The sequence below is a fragment of the Neofelis nebulosa genome, chromosome 1 (assembly GCF_028018385.1).
Source record: "Neofelis nebulosa isolate mNeoNeb1 chromosome 1, mNeoNeb1.pri, whole genome shotgun sequence".
Classification (NCBI taxonomy): Eukaryota; Metazoa; Chordata; class Mammalia; order Carnivora; family Felidae; genus Neofelis; species Neofelis nebulosa.
In genome coordinates, this window is record NC_080782.1 from 150,453,629 (window position 1) to 150,476,537 (window position 22,909).

Sequence of the window (22,909 nt, forward strand, 5' to 3'; positions counted from 1 at the left end):
TGTGCGGAGCATGCCCGGGGCTGGGGACGCAGGTCCGGCTCAGTACGCGCGCTGATCCTCCATCCCCCCACGGGGACCTCGAAGCAGAGGCCCGACGCGGAGCCAGGAAGCTGTGGAGAGGGCCGACCGGCGGGGAGAGCCGGGCCCTCTGGGCTGCAGGTGCAAGGTGGCAGCGGCGAGGCGGCCTGTAGGGGAACGGACCGGCCCGTCTGGGGGAGAGTCCCGGGCGAGGACGAGGGGAGACCGGGGTGTTGGCATCCGGCGTCCAGGAACCCGGCACGGTGTGGCCCCTGGAAAGACGAGGAGACCGACGCGGCAGGGGAGCGGGAAGGAGAGGCAGGGGTCTTGGACTCTGCGGCTTGCTAACGGCTAGAAATCGAGTGGTGCGGAGGGCGGAGTGCGAGGAGATGGCCACGTGCAGACTAGTGTCCCCGGCGGGTCCGTGACAGAAGGGAGGAGGGGAAAGGCTGGCGTATTCGGGCCAGGGGTCAAACCTCTGGCTCAGAGAAAGGCAAGGTCGTAAATGGGGAGAAGGGAATGCAGTGCTGAGGGTCCCCTAGGTCCTGGGGTCCCTTGACACCGACCTTCTTTTGAGCCAACTCCTGCAGCCCTCTGGCCCCTCGGTCGGGTTCCAGCAGGCCTGGGGTCATATGAAACGATGGGAGAGGCCAGGATATTTCGTGTTGCCAGATTTGCGTTTAAATAAGCAAAGCTGGAAGGGAGGGAGGGAGTCTGGACACACTGAAAAAAGGATAGGGATAGGGTGGGGGGAGGTGCACACTTTGAGGACAGGGAGAGGGGGGACTGTGGAGGAGGAGCAGCTTTCGCAGGGTGCAGGAGCCCAGCATGCCAGAGCTCAGCGGGTGATCAGGGCAGGGGCCAAATTGGGAGGAAGGAGCAGGATCCTAACGAGGAGGAGGTCAAGGGTCTGGGAGGCATGGAGGGTGGTGGCAGAATTTGGGGAGGATGGAAAGCCAGTGATGCAGGGCCAGCTGAGGGCACCAGGGCCTCAGAGGAGGAGGGTAGAGGAAGGGATCCAGGCATGGTGTCCTTCGTTAGGCCACCCCCTACCTTGGCCACCAGAGGGAGTTTTCTAAAATTGAGTATGGCCCATCCTTGCTTGAAATTGTAGCTCCTGAATGTGATCTGCGTTGAGGAGGGCCCTCTGGTGGGTTCCTGCCCATACTGGTCCTCACATCAGCCTCATCTGCCACCTGCTCCAGGTGCACAGGAGAAAACGGAGCCAAAAATTGCCATCATCAAGGATTATGGGAGGCTAGTAAAGCCTGGCTGTCAGAGCTGTGGCTTCACTAAGGAGCACTAGTGGGTGCTTCCCCTTGGATTAGGAAGGGGCACCCATTCCTGCACTCTCCAGTCAAGTTTACAACACTCATCCCATGAAAAGTGAGTACCAAAAATCACTGCGCACACATACACACCTATACATATTTCGTGCTGAGTTTTCTAAAAGGATTCTGCCTTTTCTGGTTTATGAAATAACAGCAAACACTTACAGACACAAAGCTGAGGTGACAAGGTAGGGAAGGGTCTAGTCCATGCTTTGAAGAGTGCACAGAATTTTGGTGGAGACCAAGGGAGATGAGAAGCGGGGGCATGTGGGGGGTGGGGGGGTATACACATGAGCATGACTGACAGCTGACCTAGCCTGCTAGCTGGAGAGGAATAGTTGAGGAAGACCTCTGGATAAGAGGAAGCCTGAGCCGAGGCTATAAGGCTAGCAAGAATGTGTTAGGCCAATGGTTTAGGCAGAAAGGGCACTGGGACCCAAAGATTCAGAAGTCAGGACCTGCATGCTGTGTTCAGGAAACCAAGGGTCACCTGGTCTTGTTGGCGATGGGGAAATATGGCCTTGAGGTGGATGGGTACTGCTGACCACAGTCCCATGGACTTGCTTCAAGTCACTGATACGCTTGTTTAGCCCAGTGTGGCTTTTTTTTTTTTTTAATTAGTTGACAACATTTGAAAATTGGGAGCTTTCACTTGAAAAATCTCAACTGGCAGTTTCTCTTGAATAGTTAGAAGCTCTGACAACATGGGGTCTGCATTCCCAGAAAGTAGTGGTCAGCTGGAGCTGAGTGGCAGCTGCCCCTTTAGGGGAGGCCCTTACATCACCACATCCCCTACTACTCCCTATCACCCCACTCTGGCCATGACTTCACCATCCCTTACCTGCTGGCCCTTGAGGCATTGCAGGGTAGGGGCTCCATCTCTGGAGGTCAAGGGCAGCTGCTGAGGGGTGTTAAGAAAGGAAGTGAATGATGCGATTAGGTATTTATTTTGGGAGGATCACTAGAGCACATGAAGTTTCTAGGATGAGGGGCTTATATTCACAAGACCAGTTAGGGAGCTGTTGCAAAGGCCTGTGTAGGAGAAGGTGAGGCCTGGCCTGGGGCCAGGTGTAAGGAAAGAACTGATTTTAAAACTGCTTCAAGACTTGAGGGAAATGAAAATTAAAGTCACAGTGAGCTAGCACTACACACCCATTGTGATAAAAAAGGCGGACAATATCAAGTGGTGATGACTGATGTGGAGCAGTCAGAACCCTCATCCACCGCTGGCGGAAAAACAAAATGGCTTGTCCACTTTGGAAGACAGTTTGGCAATTTCTGGTAACATTAAACATATACCTGTTGTATCACCCATCAATCCTATTCCTGGATATGGAACTGAGAAAAATAAAGACACGTCCACACAAAGAGCTGTACGTAAATGTTTATGGCAACTTTATTCAAAACCGTCAAGAACTAGAAACAGCCTATGTCTGTAGATAATCCAGCAAATGGGTAAATAAACTGAGGTACATCCATACAGTGGGATATTACCTGGCACCAAAAAGGACTGACTGACAAATGCACAACATAAATACAAAAACATCATGCTTGGCCTTTGGGTGGCTCAGTCAGTTAAGTGTCTGACTTCCACTCAGGTCATGACCTCACGGTTCATGAGTTCGAGCCCTGCATCAGGCTCTCCGCTTTCACCACAGAGCCCACTTCGGGTCCTCTGACCCCCTCTCTCTCTGTCCCTCCTCTGCTTTTGCTCTCAAAAATAAATAGACATTAAAAAAAAATCATGCTAAGTGAAAGAAGCTAAAAAAGGCTACATCCTCTATGATTCTGTTTACAGGACATTCTGGAAAAAGCAAAATCAGATCAGTGGTTGCCAAAGTCAAGTGGAGGAAGTGGGGAATGATAACCAGGGGCCAGGAGGGAATATTTTGAGATGATGGGTATACTCTATTTTAATTATGGCGGTGGTCATATCACTATATGTTTATCAAATTTCAGAACTGAGCACCTAAAAGAAGGTGACTTTTCATGTATGTAATTTATACTAAAAAACTTGATGTAAGGAAAAGATGTCCATTTAAGAGACAGAATTGTCCTGGGGCGCCTGGGTGGCTCAGTTGGTTAAGCATCCGACTTCAGCTTAGGTCATGATCTCACAGTTCATGAGTTCGAGCCCCGCATTGGGCTTCATGCTGACAGCTCAGAGCCTGGAGCCTGCTTTGGATTCTGTGTCTCTCTTTCCCTCTGTGCCTCCCCTGCTCATGCTCTCTCTCTCTCTCTCAAAAATAAATAAACATTAAAAAAAAAAGAGGCAGAATTGTCCATCCTAGAGGTAGGATGTAGGGATGAGTCAGGAGGAGGAGTCAGGGAGGTTCCTGACTTGATTTTTGGGGTGGGGACCTCTGGCCTTGGCCTGCTCACCCACCTGTGGAGAGGAAGGACTTATTGAATGTGCATCCCAGCTGCCCACCTGCTTTCTATCACCTCCCCCTTTCCTGTCACCTTTAGCCTTGCAGCTCTGGCTATGTGCCCTCTGAGATGAAGGCCACTGGCCATTCCTTTTTCCTGAGACCTCACTGCTCCCTGCTCCTCCCTTCCCTGCCTTGCACTTGGTTCCTTGATGGCACAGCTGATACCACCCATCTGGCAGACACTGTCCACTTCCCTGCCCCACAGGGGAGAAGAGAACACAGGAGGGAAGGAAGAGTTCAAGCTCCACTCCCTGGCCTGAGGCTGGCCCAGGGGTCACAGTGCTGACAGATTTCCTTGGCTCCAATCTCATCATCCACTCTTGACTTGCCTTGACTGGGTTCTGACTGGGCTTTCCACTTTGTTGTGCTCTTGTGGGCAGGAGGTTGCTTCTCTGAGGCTCAGTTCCATGGGGAGTGGGAATGGGTGGTGACCCCCACCTGATGGGGCTGCTGTGAGGTCTCAGGGAGAGAAGTACCAAGCTCGGGGAATAGACTGCACACAGGGACAATGAGTGTCTTCGTGCTGGCCTCCTCTGCTCCCCCCTCCCCCAACCTTGACTGCTCTCCTCCCTCTTCCCCATTCCCTCCCCACCTCCTCCCCACCCCTGACCAGGACCCGATGTGCCAGGGGATGCAAGCCAAGACTGTTCAGGTTGTGTGTTCAAGAAAGCCAAGCCGCACTGAACCCAATGGGGACAACTATTGGGAGGTTCCTGCATTGTTGCACCTGGGAGATCAATGGGTGGAGCCGGCCCTGGGACCACAGCCTAGGAACCTGGCCAGAGCCTTGGAAGCTATGGGCAAACGCTTCATCACATTCCTTTCTCCTCTGGGTCAGCTTCCTCCTCCCCATATCAGCTGCTACTCTTCCACCACCCAAGGAGGGGCAGGCCCTCTGTGCCACATTAAGTTTGAAAATCCCCAGAAGAGGAGTCTGATGGGCTCCTCGGGCAGGGCTTGCATCTGTGGGCTGGGCGGTCAGACTCATGTGAAGACATGGCAGGAGAAAGGGCAGAAACAGCTGGGAAAGGCAGAAGCCAGGGGATAAGAAAGGGGGCGTAGGTGTCGTATAACTGAATGCTGAATAGACTAGATCTCGTCCCCTTTTTCCAGGCATCTCCCAGAGCACCAGCAGTCCCTTGACAGCAAGGGACTGGAAAACTCTTCTCAGAAGTCTGACCAGCCCTAAAACATAAAACAAACCCTCCAGATTGCCCAGCAGTCGATCTCGGCATCAACAAGCCCCACCATGTACTCAAGAAATTTCCCACCACCTTGAATCTGCCTGGACAGTCCAAGGTCATGTGGCAAAGTCAAAACAGAAACCAATGAAGATAACCAAACAAAACTATCTTGAAAGAAACAGAGACTATGTGAAAAAGGAAATTCTGAAAGGAATAATATATTGCCGGCTTCAGACAGAATGAAAAAGTATTGCATCCTTGAAGTCATCAAAAACATATTTAGCACACCTATATGTCCTTACTCTCTCAGCTGAGATGGCCTAGAACCAATGACACCGCAGCAGCCAAAGCACACCCAGAACCCAGGAACTGTTTTCTGATGCCATTCTCCAACAGAAGAAACCAGGGGTCCTAAATCAACATTAGCTGATTCTCAGGCTGGGGCAGGAGATGTACAAGATGAGTCTGGAGCATCTTGTGGTACAAGAAAGTAAGGAAGGGGCATCTGGGTGACTCAGTCGGTTGAGCATCCGACATTGGCTTAGGTCATGATCTCACAGTTTGTGGGTTCGAGCCCCGCATCAGGCTCTGTGCTGACAGCTTGCTCAGAGCCTGCAGCCGGCTTCAGATTCTGTGTCTCCTTCTCTCTCTCTGCCCCTCCCTGCTCATGCTCTGTCTCCTTCTGTCTCTCAAAAATAAATAATGTTAAAAAAAATTAAAAAAAAAAGAAAGTAAGGAAGTGCTTACAAAGTACACACACACACACACACACACACACACACACACACAGAGGGGTATGTCGAAGGGACACAAGAGCCAACAGAAAGAGCTCCCAATGGCCACAGCTGGGACAATCTGAGCAATAAACGAAATAACAGTATTGTATTATAACCCAGCATAAAATACATATCCATGAGCCTATACTAATGGATATAAATGATTTAATAAATGAAAAAATAAATGGGGGAGAACAAACCTGTACTGAACCCCAAATAATTTATGTAAATAATCCCCTCTCAAGGAAGTGATGCATAACTTCTATCTATCATCTATCTATCTATCTTTATCAAGACAGCACAAGTGAGGAAGGGGCAGAGGGAGAGAGAGAATCCCAAGCAAGCTCCACACTGTCAGTGCAGAGCCTGATGCAGGGCTCGAACTTATGGACCGTGAGATCGTGACCCCTGAAATCAAGTGTCAGATGGTTAACTGACTGAGCCACCCGGGCACCACATCTCCCCACTGTTTTAAGTGTGGGGCGGGTATAATGACTTCCTTCCAAAGAGTTCAGTATGGAAAGGGAGAAAAATTAGAGTACATGACAAGCACTACCTGAGGTAGGTGACCAAACTGACATAACAGTAACAAGACATGTTGATAGCACGTGCCCCCTCTGCATTATGAAGTAATGAGAATGGCACTTTACTCCTGGGGCTTCCTCCCTGAAACACATTACCCCAGTCTAACCATGCAAAAAGCACCAGACAAGCCCAATTGAGGAATATTCTCGAAAATACCCAACGACTGGTATTTGACAAAAATGTCAAGATCATACAAAAAAAAGGAAAATCTGAGAAACAGTCACAGCCAAGAGAAGCCTAAGAAGACGTGTCATGTGATATCAGGAAAAGGGCAGCAGAAAAAGAACATTAGATAAAAACTAAGAAATATGAATAAAGTATGGGCTGTAGTTGATTTTAAAAATATGTATTAAAAGTATATATGTCCAAAGCAAAAAATAAATAAATAAAAGAACTTTTGGAAATTAAATTGTATTGGCAGAAATGAAAACTCTTAGTAGTAAACAGGTTGGGAAAATAAATTAAATCTCCTATTTAGTAAGAGCAAAAAAGATAAGATGCCCAATAAAAAACATAAGAAAGGAGAGGCTAGTCTAGTAGCTCCAACCTCTGAAATAAGAGAGGCCAGACACACAGAAAGAAATCCACCAAAAAGTTATTCAAGGAAAGTTCCCAGAATGGAGGGGCAGGAGGTACAAGCCTGAAGTCAACACTAAGTAGGAAGATACCCAAGACCCCTTGCTGTGATATTTCAGAACACAGGGGGAGACAAAGAAGGAAATAAAAAGGTCCCCTGTATCAGAGTGACTTTGAAGTTCTTAAACTGTGAACAAGATAACAGAGCATCACGTTTACAATTCTGAAGAAAACATTTTTTTGGTGACCTAGAATTTTTTTTTTTTCTTTTTTTTCAACGTTTTATTTATTTATTTTTGGGACAGAGAGAGACAGAGCATGAACGGGGGAGGGGCAGAGAGAGAGGGAGACACAGAATCGGAAACAGGCTCCAGGCTCCGAGCCATCAGCCCAGAGCCTGACGCGGGGCTCGAACTCACAGACCGCGAGATCGTGACCTGGCTGAAGTCGGACGCTTAACCGACTGCGCCACCCAGGCGCCCCTGGTGACCTAGAATTCTATGTGTAACTAAACCCCCAGTCACATGTGAGGAATAATGTCATTTATTTCTCAAGGTCTCAAAAGTTTACCTCCCAGGCTCCTTTACTCAAGAAGGATGTATTCCACCAAAATGAAAAAAGGAAACTAAGAAGGAAGACATGAGATATGGGAAGCAAGAGGACAAGGGAATCCCTCGGAGGATGATGGAATGATCCCGGGACAGCAGCTCTGCTCCAGATGTGGAGGGCAGCTGAGCTGTCCTGCCTCAGTGTGACCTGAGAGGCAGACAGCTGGTCATCACCAAGGCTCCCCCCACCACTTCCATTGAACCATTCTCCTAACCCAAGGACAGATCACCCAGGAGAGCTTGGCCCAGATTCTCACCAGGACTTGGCTTGTTGTGACCGTGCGCTGCTGAGGGTATCTCCCCTCATGGTCTGCTGAAGACAAACATATCACTCCCGGAAGTTCTCAGCTTTTCCCCGAGAGCCAGAGGGCCATGGCGGGCTCGGAAGTGGAAAGTACAGGGCAGCCCATTCCTTCTGACCGTACTTCTGTTGGGTACCCGGTGCACACCTCAGCCTTGCCAGGCACCCGGCTGTGGAGAGCCCTGTGTTTCCCCAGAGTCACTTGTGAGCTTGCTTGCCACTTCCCCAGAAGGGGCCTTGTTAGCTCCCAGTGAAGGGGAAGTCAGACCCCGGACCCGGGAGAGTGCTCTCCTCACCTCACTCCTGGAGCTTCTGTCCAGCGGGGGCAGTGATGCCCTCTCCTTGCATAGCTCCTGTGTGCTTGCCTTCTGTTTTTGAGACTAGGTGGTATATGACTTGGGGAGAGATACACAGGTAGAACTATAATGAAAAGCAAGAGACTGATTTGTACAAAAGTCAGAATGGTCATTGCCTCTTGGGTGTAAAAATGAAATGCATCTCTCTAGGTCTTGTCCAGATAAAAATGTTCTGGCTAGTTCATAAAGTCTCCTAACCTCTGAAATTGTAATGACCACGGTCTGGTTAAAAAGGCAGAAACCAACACTAGTAGTATTTCCAGCAGGACTTATGCCCTGGTTAATCTGTGGGAAGGGCTGGTGGATGTGGGTTGGAGAATGCCGCTGTGGCTCCTGGGCTCCTGCCAGCTCTTCAGAAGCGGGATTCTGGGGGCGCCTGGGTGGCTTAGTCGGTTAAGCATTCAACTTCCCCTGAGGTCATGATCTCATGATTCGTGGGTTCGAGCCCTAAGTCAGGCTCTGTACTGACAGCTCAGAGCCTGGAGCCTGCTTCAGATTCTGTTCTTCAGATTCTGTTCTACAGATTCTCCTTCTCTCTCTGCCCCTCCCCTGCTCTGCTCTGTCTCTGTCTCTCAAGAATAAATAAACATTGAAAAAAAATTTTTTTAAAAAGCAGGATGCTGCTGTAGTTGCAGGAAGCCTCTGCTGGTGGCCCCCACTGTGGGGTAGGTGAGTTTTAGGCAATATTGCCATGGCGAGTGCTTTGGGGCTAAGGGCCATGGCAGGACCTCCTATCTGCTGAAGCCACACTTCTGTCTGCTTCTGCCAGGGGAAAAATAAACAACATGATTTCTCAAAAACAATATGACTTCTAAAGTATCTTCCAAATCTTCCATGATGCTTCTCACTGGTGAAATTTAACCTGGAAATGTAATTCCCAGGTTTCCAAGTCTTGTGATACAGGGGACAGCATAGAAGAGGATGGAAAAGTTAACGAGTAGCCCACAGATAATTCTGAACAAAGGTCTGATGCTATACTAGAGCTACTCAAACCGACCAGTGGTCATGAGGACATAGCGGTCATGAGGACAAGCCTCTGGGAGAGCCACTTTCATTGGGAGCCTAAAGTCAGACCCCACAAGCCTTCAGAACCCTATCTCTAGCTTCTGATCTTCCTGCCTGATTATATCAATAAAATCGGTGACCAAGATAGACTCATGGAAATAAAAAAGTATACATTAGAGAGTTTCACATGCCTGCATGATGCTTTCAGGTTCTGGGCAGCCATCTGAAACAGCATCACGTGGTCCAGCCCCCTCCAACAGCTCTTCAGTGGACTCAACGAAGAGTCTCAAACATCCTGCATTTTGTTTCATCATGTAAAATAAACAGTCTTCATTTTCATATAAGAAGGACGCAGGTCACAAGTGTGGGCACAGCGCCACGGGCTACCAAGAAACAGGGCTTGGGGCGCCTGGGTGGCTGAGTCGTTTAAGTGTCTGACTTTGGCCCAGGTTGTGGTCTCATGGTTCGTGGGTTCGAGCCCTAAATCGGGCTCTGCACTGACAGTGCAGAGCCTGCTTGAGATTCTCTCTCTCTCCTCTCTCTCTGCCCCTCCCCCACTCATGATTTCTCTTTTTCTCAAAATAAATAAACTTCAAAAGAAAGAAAGAAAGAAAGAAAGAAAGAAAGAAAGAAAGAAAGAAAGAAACAGGGCTCACTCCCACCAGACACTGCTGAGTTCCTGTTTTGAGAAACCCTCACAATCCAAGTACACAAAAAGAATGAGAATAACAAAAATCCAAATGCACAAGCCAAAAAAGAATTGTACTGTCTTTATTGTCTTAAAATTGCATAGTATCTTGATTGTGCACGCTTTTAAACAGAGGGCAAGATAGCCCACTTGAAAACTACTTTCTTGCACGGGATATTTCAAGCTGTTTTACTATAGGAAGAAGCAGGGACCAAAAATGCTGCCTGGGCTTAAAAAGAACCATGATCAAATTTAACAGAAGTTGGAGAGTCAGAGGGATTTATAGGAGAAGAATCTGTCAAAGGACATTGAGATTTTGAAAGGATTTACAGGAGGCACAGGGAAATGGTGGGAGGGCTTCCCTGACGTCAGGGGACTGGGATTCAGGGGCAGCCAAGAGAGGACAGGAGAGGAGAGAGGAGTGCAGGGAGGCAATGCCTTGTGCTCAAATCTGAGATGAATGCCCTCTGCCAGGAGGCTGGGGTGCATGGGTCTGGGCATTACGTTGGCTACAGAAAGCCACATACTAGAAAAATAACTTAAAAGCTATACAATCATCATTATAAATATTTTGTCTTTCAAAACTAACTAGCGTTGGTTACAAAAAGGTTCACAGTTACTCTGAAGAGAGCTGTGTCTCTATTGCACAGTAGTGGAAAAGTCCGCTCTGATCCCCATGTGTAAACAATGATTCCCTTCTCCTCTGGCGACTTCAGGACACAGAGAAACAGTATCTGCTGTGAGCAAAGCACTTGGGTACAAGGCACGTGAAAGCTTGTCAAGTTCTACTGGGATCTACTTGGAACACACAGAACGCCTGCTGTTCTTCTCACTTGATGTCACCGGGACAGGCCTTGAACCACACTGCAGGTGGCGATGGCCTTCTCGGGCTCTTGTTCTCTATTCCACTGTTACAGACTTGGCCAGATTTCTGGGGAAGTCGACCTGCAACGATACATAGAAAGGAGCTGCTCAGGACCCCACAGATCCCAGCAACCTGCTGTATTACAAAGCCTATTATCGGGGTACTTGAAGATGAGGTGATGGGTGTTCCCGGTCACCTTTGACCATGAGCCCCTGGAGATCTGCATCTTGGAAGCGTTCCTTACTCCAGGAACTTCACTCAACTATAGAAGGTTTAGTTTGTTCAATATACATTTATTGTGCACCTGACATGTGTCATGCTGTGTTAACCCTATTAAAAGGATATGATGCATGCTATTAAAACGCTAACTCAGCTTGTCCTGTTCACGTTTCTTGGAAGGAGACACACTAAATCCATGAGGCTCATTAGTTCAGGGTGGAGGCTGGAAGGAAAATGTGACGGGAGATGGTTGATATGGTAGGCTTCAACTTTATCTGCAGTGTCTTATATTGCTTAGTTATTTTAATTTTAATTTTTTTAATGTTTATTTCATTTTGAGAGACAGAGAGAGAGATAGAGAGAGACAGAGAGACAGAGAGAGAGAAAGAACACAAGTGAGGGAGGGGCAGAAAGAAAGGGAGACACAGAATCCGAAGCAGGCTCCAGGCTCTGAGCTGTCAGCACAGAGCCTGACGCGGGGCTCAAACCCATGAACCGTGAGATCATGACCTGAGCCGAAGTGGGATGCTTAACCGACTGAGCCACCCAGGCACCCCTTATTTGGTTCTTGTTTTTAAAAGAGAAACAAATAGGACAAAATGTTAGCCGTGGCAGTTCTGGATTTGTATACCACCAGGTACTTGTTACATTGTTTTCTGTAAGGTTATGTATCTTCAAAAGCTTCTCAAAATACAATTGTAATAAAACTTCTATTTCTATATGCAGTGAATTGTAGGTTCTTCCATACTTGTTGGTGGTTCTTTTCTGGAACATAAATTGATGGTATATGTTTGGAGTCTCAAGGGGCACCTGGGTGGCTCAGTCGGTTAAGCATCTGACTTCGGCTCAGGTCATGATCTCATGGTCTGTGAGTTCGAGCCCTGCGTTGGGCTCTGTGCTGACAGCTCAGAGCCTGGAGCCTGCTTCAGATTCTATGTCACCCTCTCTCTCTCTGCCCCTCCCTGGATTGCACTCTCTCTTTCTCTCTTTCAAAAAGAAACATTAAAAAAAAATTTAAAAAAGGAGTCTCAAAATGTTGAATCATTTGCTAGACTGAGGAGATATCTTAAATGTGGGAGGAAGATGTACATGCAAAGATGTTCACTGCAATTGTGATTCATGCAGATATTCTCCCAAATCAGCAACAGTTTAAATAATAGAAGACCGGCTAAGTCATTGTTATAATCCATGTTATAAGACTATGTTGGGATATTGTGCAATGATTAAATGTTGCTTACATGAAACTCAAGATGTAAGAAAATACTTGTAAATACACTCAAAAGGAAAGTGTAAAATGTCATCCTTGATATACTGTCAAAAATGTTAAAAAATCCACATGCACAAGGAAAAGACTGGAATAAATGATTAAATTTGCTAATTAACATTGCCTCTCTGAGTGATGAGTTTAATGATATGGTCTTCGTAATCTTGCAGTCCCAAATTGTTTCCAAGGGATAGAAGTTACTTTAAAAACAGAGTTGTTTTAAATGAAATTACCTTTCCTATGAATATTTACACCAAATAAGCATTTAAGAACAAAATCAGGAGCGCCTGGGTGGCTCAGGTGGTTAAGGGTCTGACTGTTGATTTTGGCTCAGGTCAGGATCTCACAGCCCCATGTCGGGCTTTGTGGAGCCGGCTTGGGATCCCCTGTCCCTCTCTCAAAATAAGTAAATAAAGTTAAAAAAAAAAGAACAAAGTCAGACTCTGGGGTTATGCTTTTCCCCTCTGGGGGATTCGGTGCGATTTTAGACATACGTCATATCCTCGGAGAACAGCCAGGTGGAAGGACAGGAGCTGCAGCGGAATCACACTCAGGATACCCTGGAGGCAGTCCACTGTGTGGGGCAGCTCGATCGTTTTATACGCAAACTTGGAACTCTCAGTGTCGTCCCTGGAGCACAGTATGATCGGCCGACCCTAGAGCGGGAAAATAGGATCACAATGTGCAGGTGGTCTCTGAAAGCAGCAACCCCCCTCACATACCAGCAGTTTCTGAGGTCAATCTTATTGAGGGGATAACAGTCCTCTTTTGCTTTTGTGGAATTATGTGTGAGGTGATGTGCACGACCAGTGTGAGGGGCAAGGTGTTTGATGCTGTTTGGTGAGTTCCTCTCCCTTCCGTGGTAGGATGACTGCCATTCTGAGCCATTCATCCAGCACCCATTTGTTGAGTGGCTTCAATGTGCCTTGCCAAGGGCAGGGCACGCCCACTCCTCACTCTGAGGGGGCTCATAGCTGAGTGGTAGAAAATAAAAATGTAAACAAGCCACCCAATGAGTAACGATGAATTCCAGATGAATGCCAGAAAGGCAATAAAACATGGTAATGTGATTGGGAGATGCTGGTGAGGTCTGGGAAGCCCTCTCTTAAAAGGGGATGTTTGGACTAAGATGTGAATAACCACAGGCCAATTCTCTAAAAGTGGTGGGAAGCACATTCAGGTCAGAGGGAATAGCCAGAGCAGAAGTTCAGAGGCAGAAATCAGCTGGGCTCCTTCAGCTTGGGACACAGAAGGAAGGGGCCACATAATACCGGCTTGTGGTCACTCTTGTTTTATGGGAAGCCACCGGGAGGTTTTAAGCAAGGCAGTGAAGTGATTTGTGTTTTATACCTTCTCTCTGGCCACTGTGCCGAGCCAGGCATGGCGGCCACTGGCTCAAGGGCATTGTTGGACTTCACCTCCCTATAACTTCATGAGCCCTCCCAGGATGCATCTGTGGGGGCTTTGCACTCCCATCTCAGGGCAGCTCCACGCCTGGAATCTGGGGCAGCTCGGGGCAGTCTGGGTCACAAGGTCTCACTGAAGAGCCATTGTGCACGTGGCCACAGGCTGGCCAGTCATTTCTGAATGTGTGTGCCCCTCAGGAGGGGGCGCCTAGGAGAGAGCACGTGATCGCACCTGCTCAGTGGTAGGGCTGCTCATAACCAGTGCTGGCCGACAGTGGGTGAGGTGGGCTTGTGTGGGAGAGGACAGGAGAGAAGGGGACCCTGGCCCAGCTGAGAGCTCTCACCTGGCGGGCTGTGACCTGCTGCAGGGCATTCTGGCATTTGGCAAAGCAAGGGTCCTTCATGATGACCATGATGACGGGCATCTGCTTGTCAATCAGTGCCAAGGGTCCGTGCTTCAGCTCCCCCGCCAGGATGCCTTCTGAGTGCATGTAGGTTATCTCTTTAATTTTCTAGGGAAACACAAGGCGGGGTCAGTGTGACACTGGACAGACAGGGGGCTGGAGGAGATCAGTCAGAGAGGGGAGGACGGGGAGCTGTGGGAGGGATGAATCCAGAAGGCAGGGAGCTGAGGGCTGCAAGGCGGATGAATGCATTAGGTGGTCAACAGCACTGAGGGCTGCTGGCAATGCCAGGCCCAAGGGAGAGGGCTGGCTGCTGTCCAGAGCATGCACAAGGCCCAGCACGCAGCCTGTGTCCCCCAGACCAGCCCCCAGCACAGCCACCACCCTTGGATAGACAAGTCAATGTCGATCTGGCTCTCCCTTCTGCTGTGTGACTAACCCGTGGCCTCCCCACATTTGTAAATTGTAATGATGGCACTGTATTCTATCTAGAAATACCTTTCTTCAATTATCCGATAGATCATCCCCCCGAATCTAGACCATTAATAACTTCCAAAGGGATGCTCCAATTTACTTATGAGGCAAAATAACACGCATCAGGACGTTACTAGAACTTCCCCCTATGTTCAGGAGATCCATTTCTATTCAGTTCCCATTAACCCTACGTCACTGAACTGGTGAGTGTCTAGTAAAATATTTCTCAGCTCCCCTAGAACTATTTATTTGGGGGGGGGGCAGGACACTGTCAGGAGTGTGGGTGACTCCGCCCTGAATGCCACAGACAGCTGGAGTGCTGGCCCCCAGGAGACCACAGAGGGACCATTGATGTGTGCCAGGAGCAGCGTCAAAGCTTCTTTCTTCCCCCCCAGGACTGACTGGGAGCTGCAGTTGAATATGCATCTTTCAGCAGCGCGCTGGGGACACTGCAGATGAGCCCCCCCGACCCCCTGCACCAGGCGGCAGAGGCATGGGGGGAGTTGAAAGTGTACTCCACCCAGCCCCCTGCAGCGACCTGCTCCCTACTAAGAGGAGGGGAGCCAAGCTGGGTCAGGAAGGATGCCCTTGCCCGGGTACCAATGGCTGCCTCACCTGTGACCCTGTCTCCCGTTTTCTTTGGTTGGGCAGTCCCATCCACAAGCAGCAAGCAGACAGTGAGTGTAGGCTCAGCCCCCTGGACAGCACTGTCTCACCCTCTCTGTGGTCCTGGAACCTGCCCCTTACCCAGCTCTCTTACTCAGGTTTGGCTCTTTACTGTCGCAGTGGGACAAAACAGCCAGTTAAAAGTTTAACAAAAGCAGGGCCTTCAGAGCTCACTCCTTCAGGATCTCTGCATCCCCTTGGAAGTTTGAGGGGTAACAGGGAAACTCCACAGAGAGCCTGCCCCACAATTCTCATCGGCCTGAATCCTCCCGCACAGTCTGCTTGTGGTCGTGGAAATAACCCAAGGCCACATGGACCTGAATTTGAATCTCAGACCAATCACTCCCTCCTGAGCAAGATGAACCTTTGGGGGTCCAGTTCCCTCCTAGGTGAAATGTGGACAATAACTGCCAGCCTCTCAGAAGATGCTCATGAGGAACGAATGGACCATCCCAGATGGAGCCTGGTGCAGGTTGACACCTCAGGGGCTCACCCAAGGGTGCCCTGCCCCTTTCTCCTCAGGAGATTGGCAGCGTCCACCTCAGGATCCCCAGGGCCTGAACAGATCATGAGCTGGTGCTTGATGCAGCCTCACACAGGTGGCAGCAAGTCCCCAAGCGCTCCCCTCCCCTAGCCCAGCGCCCTTCCCCCCTTCCCGCTGGTGTCTCGGGGTGTCTCCCATGTCTGCCCTCATGCCCAGGCTGGTGGAGGTGGGGGGTGGGCAAAGGAGGCTCACCAGGGCTCCTTCCAGGCATGTGGCATAGTTATAGCCCCGTCCCATGACCAGGAGTGACCTCTGGGTGTAGAGCTCCAGGGCCAGGTCATGAATCTTCTCGTCCAGCGACAGCACTTCCTTAATCAGCCCTAAGCCGCAAACACAGTGAGGGGTTGTGAGTCACACAGATTTTACAGCAAGATTCACAAAGAAAAATCATGGTGTATAAGACATAGTTTTGGAATTCACACCACTTAATACACTTGGCTTCCTTGCCTTGGTTTAAAAAGGATTTTAAATTTTTTTTTTTTTTCAACGTTTTTTTTATTTATTTTTGGGACAGAGAGAGACAGAGCATGAACGGGGAGGGGCAAAGAGAGAGGGAGGCACAGAATCGGAAACAGGCTCCAGGCTCCGAGCCATCAGCCCAGAGCCTGACGCGGGGCTCGAACTCACGGACCGCGAGATCGTGACCTGGCTGAAGTCGGACGCTTAACCGACTACGCCACCCAGGCGCCCCTAAAAAGGATTTTAAATGTAAGAGCACCTGGGTGGCTCAGTCGGTTAAGCATCTTACTTCAGCTCAGGTCATGATCTCACAGTTCGTGGGTTCAAGCCCCATGTTGGGCTCTGTGTTGATGAGCCTGGAGCCTGCTTAGGATTCTGTGTCTCCCTCTCTCTCTGCTTCTCCCCCACTCTGTCTCCCTCTCTCTCTTTCTCTCAAAAATAAATATTAAAAAAAGTTAAATGTAGATTGTGGGCAGTAACTTGCGGGATTTGCCTGGGTTTTGTTGGATGGCAATTCATATTTATGTTCATACTTTCTTGAGCATGTAAGATAAGCAGTGAGGTGTTATTTCTAGCTCCATTTTACAGGTAAGGCAACTGAGGCTCAGAGAGGCTAAGTCACCAGGTGGAAAGCCACAGAGCTGACACTCCAAATTAATGCCCCCCCCCCCAATCCAGGCCACATGCTAAATCTAGAGACAATGCCCAGTGTAAGATGGACCAGTGTTTCCCAGACTTTTTGTTCTCAGGACTTCTTTACTCTTAAAAATTACTGTGAATCCTTAAGAGCCATTATTTTTGTTGGTTCTGTCTCTCAATGTTTACCAGATTAGAAACTGAGAAAAGTAAAGATATTTGTATTCATTCATTTAAAAGTAACAATAAACCTATTATACATTTTTAAAAATTAGTGAGAATAGTAGTTTTAAATTTTTGGAGATTTTTTAAATGTCTGACTTTTTAACAAAGACAGATTCTCATATCTGTTTCCTCATTCAAACTCTCATGATACATTTTTTTTGGTTGAAGTATAGGAAGAAAATCCAGCCTCACAGAGATTTGTAGTTGGAGAAGGGAGGAGTATTTAAATAACTTTTTCAAAAAATTGTGAATGTTCTTCTCTGATATTACATGAAACTCAAGAAATGGTCATTTCTTTTTTTTTTAATTAGTTATTTAAGTAATCTCTGCAGGCTTAAACACATGACCCCGAGATCAAGAGTCACATACTCTAGTGACTGAATCAGCCAGTCTGGAGAAACAGTAATTTCTTAAAAGAGTAGTTGCAAATGTAGAATTTGAAATCATCTCAATAAGCTTTTCCTACCTTGTTACATTAAAACTTTTATTTTTTTTTAAATTTATTTACTGTGAGAGAGAGGAGAGACAGACAGAATCCCAAGCAGGCTCCACACTGTCAGTGCGGAGCCCGAAATGGGGCTTGAACTCACCAACTGTGAGATCATGACCTGAGCCAAGATCAAGAGTCTGACACTTAACCGACCGAGCCACCCAGGCACCCCTATTGCATCTATTTAATTTTTTTTAATGTTTTATTTTTGAGAGAGAGAGAGACAGAGCATGACTGGGGAGGGACAAGCAGAGAGGGAGACACAGAATCAGAAGCAGGCTCCAGGCTCTGAGCCATCAGCACAGAGCCCAACATAGGGCTTGAATTCACAAACCACAAGATCACGACCTGAGCCGAAGTCAGATGCTTAACCGGCTGAGCCACCCAGTGCCCCAATCTTGCATCTATTTAAATGGATGTTTTACATGGTGTATAATTTTGACACATCATGCATTGACCATCTGGAAAACATAGGTTGACTGAGTTATGCAAATCTTCTAAAAATGGACACACTTCATCATAAAATATTTTTTAGAAATCACATATGCTAAAGTCACCGTGGCTTCATCAGAGTTGTGTTTAAGTGTGGGAAGTGGTCGAGCTCATGCTGGCAGCTACAAGTTTTCCCAAATCCTAAATTTCACTGAAGAGCTTGAAGTTTATCACTGGCAACAAATACTGTCAGTTTTTCTTCTTTAGAGTGGCGGGCTAACTTTGTTCATTTTTGAGAAAACATCTGCCAAGTACTCTAATCAGCTTGTTACTCAAACAATCCCAGGATGCTTTTCTTGGAAACAGAATACTAAAGAGTGTTGCGATTTACTAAGACTAATACATTTTACTGCCTCGTGAAGAAGTCCTTGAGTGAAGTGGGGTGTGTGGAGGCATGTGCTAAGGTGCCAGCGGTAGCCACCGCTGCCTTTGCAAATGTCCACACGGCAAAAAAGGCAAACACATCTTATTTGCTATAAATAGTGTGTTTACTGTGAAAATAGTAATAGGACCTGCAGACCATATCTTGAGAACGGCTGACTTAGACATCAGGATAGAGTCCTGTTTTCGCACTGTTTACCTGGCTGAAGGTGAAGACCAGTTTTTTGTCAGTAAATTTTCAGCATGTTGTGTGGGCCAGATTCAGATCTCTAGGCTTTGTATGATTAGATGGTGGCTTTCCCTCACTGCCTTCTCTGGGGTTTGCCCCTGGCTCCCAGGATGGACCCAGTGCCTACCCCATCCCTGGAAGGGGCTGTCCCACAGCCTTGTGACCATCCTGCCCCCGGCATTTCATGTCAGCCAAGGGGTGAGGTCTGTTTCATTTTGCAATCTCAGGGCTGCACAAAGAAAATCCAATAGGTCTCTCTCCTTCCCTGGAGAGCAAGTGTCTGAAGGAAAGGAGCTGTTATCTCCTTGGCCCTCAGGATGGCACACAGGACAGGGCACACCAGTAGGCGAATGATGGAAACCATTATCCCCCCCAAAAGCTTGAGATTCAGTGTGATAAACACTGCATCTCACCAACTACAATAGATGGGAGGGACCCAGCCAAAGAGGGAAGTTTGGGGAGACTGAAGGAGCACTCTGGTTCAGGAAAAGGCTCAGGGCCATCTGCTCCTTCTCAGATATTTCCTGAGCACCTACTCCATGCCTGCCCTGGCTGGATATCAGCAGTGATCCTGACAGTTAGGGTTATATGCTCACTGGGCTGACATACTCATTGGGAGACAAGCCAGCACACTGGAGGACAGGTAATTTCATACCATGGCACACGCTATAAAGAAAAGAAATGGGCTAACATTTCACAGCTGGGGCGGGGGTTAGTTAGGATAGCAAGGAAGGGTTCCAGGAGGTGACATCTGAACTGAGACTTGAATAATGAGAAGCCATCAGTTGTATGGAGAGCTGGAGGAAGAGGGCTCCTATAAAGGAAAGGGTCAGTGCAAACGTCCTGTGGTAGACAGCTTGGTATTGCTGAGGATCAGAAGGTCAATGAAGGAGCCCAGGGAGGGGAAGGAGAGTGGGATGAGGTCAGAGGTGGCAGGGGTCCAGTGTGCAGTGTTCAAGGACCCGGTGAGGAGTGAGGACTTTAATCTTGGCCCAGTGGGAGCTTCTGGAGGCATTTAGTGGTGAGTAGGAAGTTTTGAAGAGGAGGAAGTGATTAACAGCATTGTTTATGGGAAAGAGTCAAAAGAGAAAGCAACTAAGGACAGTCTACTGGATTTCAAAATAAGGAAAGTTTCATTCTGAAACATACCAGGTAAAGACTGTAAACCATGGATGATCTCTCGCCTTCTGTTTTGCAGTGAAATGCGGTCTTCCGACATCATCAAACCAAACATCACCAGGGAGATGAACTGACTGGTATAAGCCTGTGGATAAAATGGTGACTCTGGCAGAGCAGGGGCGAATGTGCGCATGTGAACCACGCAGGAGGAGACAGATTGTTGGGAGCGCCCCCTCCCCAACCCGCAGCCTCCTGTCCACCCATCTGGCCGAAGCCCTCCCTCAGGACACATGCATGAGGTGACTACCTTGGTGCTGGCCACGCCGATCTCTGGTCCTGCGTTGATGTGGACACCGCAGTCGGTCTCTCGGGAGATGGAACTGCCCACGGTGTTGGTGACGCCCACGGTCAGGGCCCCACGGTCCTTACAGTAGCGCAATGCCAGGAGGGTATCTGCGGTCTCACCTGCCACACGGGCCCCACCTTTCAGCCATGTGTTCTCAGGAGCGTGGCTCTGCCAGCTCGAACCCCCTGTCCCCCAACTCATTTACTCTTTTATGCAGAAATCAGGGCCCACAGGCAGCCGGCGTGTGCTCAGAAAGGAAAATGCACTCTCAACCATGTTTCCGGTGGATTCTTGGATTCAAGATTCGGCTGCTATTTATGTGGGAAGCACTTTCTCATACGCTATGTCATGGAACTCTCCTGGCCACCCCATGGGGCCATTGTCCCCATTCTCCCCGTGAGGATGAGATCCCCAGAGATGGAAGAAACCAAAGCCTTGCTCCTTCAGGGCCACGCAGCTGTGGGCGACAGACTGGTGCCAACCCAGGTGAGCCAGGTGCCCAGCATCCTTTCTAGGACTTTAAGCTGCCTTCTTCAGAATGTGCTGAGATTTAACATTTAAAAAGCAAGAATGTGAGGCGCTTGGCTGGCTGAGTCGGTTGAACGGTTGAGCATCCAACTTCAGCTCAGGTCATGATCTCATGGTTCATGATCTCATGGTTTGTGAGTTCAAGCCTTGCATGAGGCTTGCTGCTATCAGCACAGAGCCCACTTCAGACTCTCTGCCTCTCTCTCTCTGTCCCTCCCCTGCTTGTGCTTGCTCTCTCTCAAAAATGAATAAATATTTAAAATAAATAAATAAATACAAATAAAAAGCAAGAATGCAAGGCGCCTGGCTGGCTCAGTCAGAAGAGCATGTGACTCTTGGTCTCGGGGTGATGAGTTCCAGCCCCACACTGGGTATAGAGATTAAGTAAATAAATAAAATTGAAAAAAAGCAAGAATGCCACTAAATGGCATTTCTCCAATAGATCTAACATTGCTTTAAAGCAAAACACTTCTGCAGCCTGCCAGTGTGAACTCAAAATTATTTTTATAACTAAGCTACTTAAATAGATTCACAAATAAGCCAGCACAAGCACCCTGTATTTGTAAGCCTTGAAACCTCGAACTAAATTAAATACGGTCCGATCATAAAATTAAACCCATCAAGGGGTTCCTGGGTGGCTCAGTTGGTTAAGCGTCTGACTCTTCATTTCAGCTCAGGTCATGATCTCATTGGTTCATGGGCTCAAGCCCCATTTCGGGGTCTGCGCCTGTTGGGATTCTCCCTCTCTCTCTGCCCCTCCCCCACTTGTGCATGCATGGGCTCCCTCTCTCTCAAAATAAATAAACAAACAAACAAACAAAATGAAGTCACAGAGCAGCACATGGCTATAGGTTGTCAGCCGGAGGGTGAGTGTGTCTGTATTCGTTTTTCTTAGTTTGTCATGGAAATGGAAATGGGTCTTCAAAATTCAAACCGGAAGCAATATTCGAAGTCCCAGTGGATATTAGAGCATTGCTGTTAATGTTTTAATTGTGATAATGACATAATGGTTATGTTTTTTTTTTTTCTTTTACCATTTAGAGATCCATTCTGAAGTATTTGTGGAGCAACATGATGTCTGGGATTGACTTCAAAATAACCCAGGGGAGGGAACAGGTTAATGTGGATCTGGATGACACAAACTCTGCTCAGCTGATCGTTGCTGAGAATAGGCAGTTCCTTATGTAAATCTCTCTACTTTTACAGAGATTTGGAATTTTCCATAATTAAAATGTTTTAAAAATCCTTCTGGAGGTCATAGAAAGTCCAAGCATGTGGCCATGAATCACCTCCCTGACTCTCTGCCCAGCCTGACTGGAGCAGGTGCCCACGTTTAGAGTTAGGATGGCACCCAGGCAGGGTTTACTGAGGGTGTGCTGGGCCTACACCTGAGCAATGTCTCTCAATGCAACCCCTGCTGGACAGCATGGGAACTGCAAAGCATCCACATAGTTCTTGAAGTGACACTCAACCAGCAGAATTTTGAAGAACTTTCTCTCTTTGAAATAAACCTAGCACCTATGTATAAGCACTTTGGTGAGTGGTCCCTTAAGTTCTGGATTTGGAATGGCAGGAGGAGGGAGAATTCTTGGTCGCATGGCTCCCCCCTAAAATGAGACAGTGACTGATGGTTCTGAGGGTCAACTGAGAAGAGAGTTTGGCACATGCTCAGTGTGCAGAGAACTCTACTGGATGAAGGAGGGAAGGAGATACATGGTGTGTTACCAAGAGGACAGAGCCCTGAGATGAATACATGTGAACCCGTATTCCTTACCTGACTGGCTTATGAAAAAGCAAACATCATCCCTGAACACAGGTGTGTTCCTGTCCAGAAAATCACTGGCGAGTTCAACCATCACAGGGAGCTCAGTCAGTTCCTCCAAAACTTGCCGTGTCTGAAGCCAACAAGAATGGGGACCAAAGTCAGTCACACACAATACAGAGACACAGGCAGCTGGGCTTCTGGGGACAGTTTTATGAAGTGGCACCTCTGGGTCCTGGTGGTGAAGGGAATTTCAGACATGCACAGGCCACACTGCAGGAGAAAGGCTCTCATGTTGGCTTATGGGCACCAAATTTGGGAGGTCAAACACATGATGGCATTTAAAACACATCTTGTCCTGGGCTGCTGCTCCCTCCCCAGCGCTATCGAGGGCCCAGCGCCTTGGACTTACAGCCACTGCGGCGTGGTAACTGGTTCCACAGCCAATCACGATGAGCCGTCGGCATCGTCGAATCTCCTTCAGGTGATCCTTCAATCCGCCCAGGAGCACTGTGGGGCACATGCAGGGGGTATTAGTGC

The 22,909-nt window shown here is 48.2% G+C and overlaps 1 protein-coding gene and 1 long non-coding RNA gene across 2 annotated transcripts in view; one reads left to right on the forward strand and one right to left on the reverse strand.

Annotated features, from left to right (window-relative positions):
- Positions 1–175: 175 nt before the first annotated feature.
- On the forward strand, positions 176–5,929 carry LOC131517541 (uncharacterized). The gene is made up of 2 exons (XR_009264638.1): positions 176–1,404; positions 4,895–5,929. It is a non-coding gene; the product is annotated as an uncharacterized LOC131517541 (long non-coding RNA).
- A 3,998-nt stretch (positions 5,930–9,927) lies between these two features.
- Positions 9,928–22,909, reverse strand: part of GFPT2 (glutamine-fructose-6-phosphate transaminase 2) — a 47,863-nt gene continuing 34,881 nt past the window's right edge. The window contains exons 12-19 of the mRNA XM_058739726.1: positions 22,782–22,879; positions 22,382–22,502; positions 20,041–20,198; positions 19,764–19,878; positions 15,895–16,022; positions 13,959–14,126; positions 12,703–12,864; positions 9,928–10,805 (exon numbers count right to left, since the gene is read on the reverse strand). Of these exons, the coding sequence (XP_058595709.1) occupies positions 10,761–10,805; positions 12,703–12,864; positions 13,959–14,126; positions 15,895–16,022; positions 19,764–19,878; positions 20,041–20,198; positions 22,382–22,502; positions 22,782–22,879 (995 nt within the window). The 3' untranslated portion in view covers positions 9,928–10,760. The remainder of the gene's footprint in view (positions 10,806–12,702; positions 12,865–13,958; positions 14,127–15,894; positions 16,023–19,763; positions 19,879–20,040; positions 20,199–22,381; positions 22,503–22,781; positions 22,880–22,909) is intronic.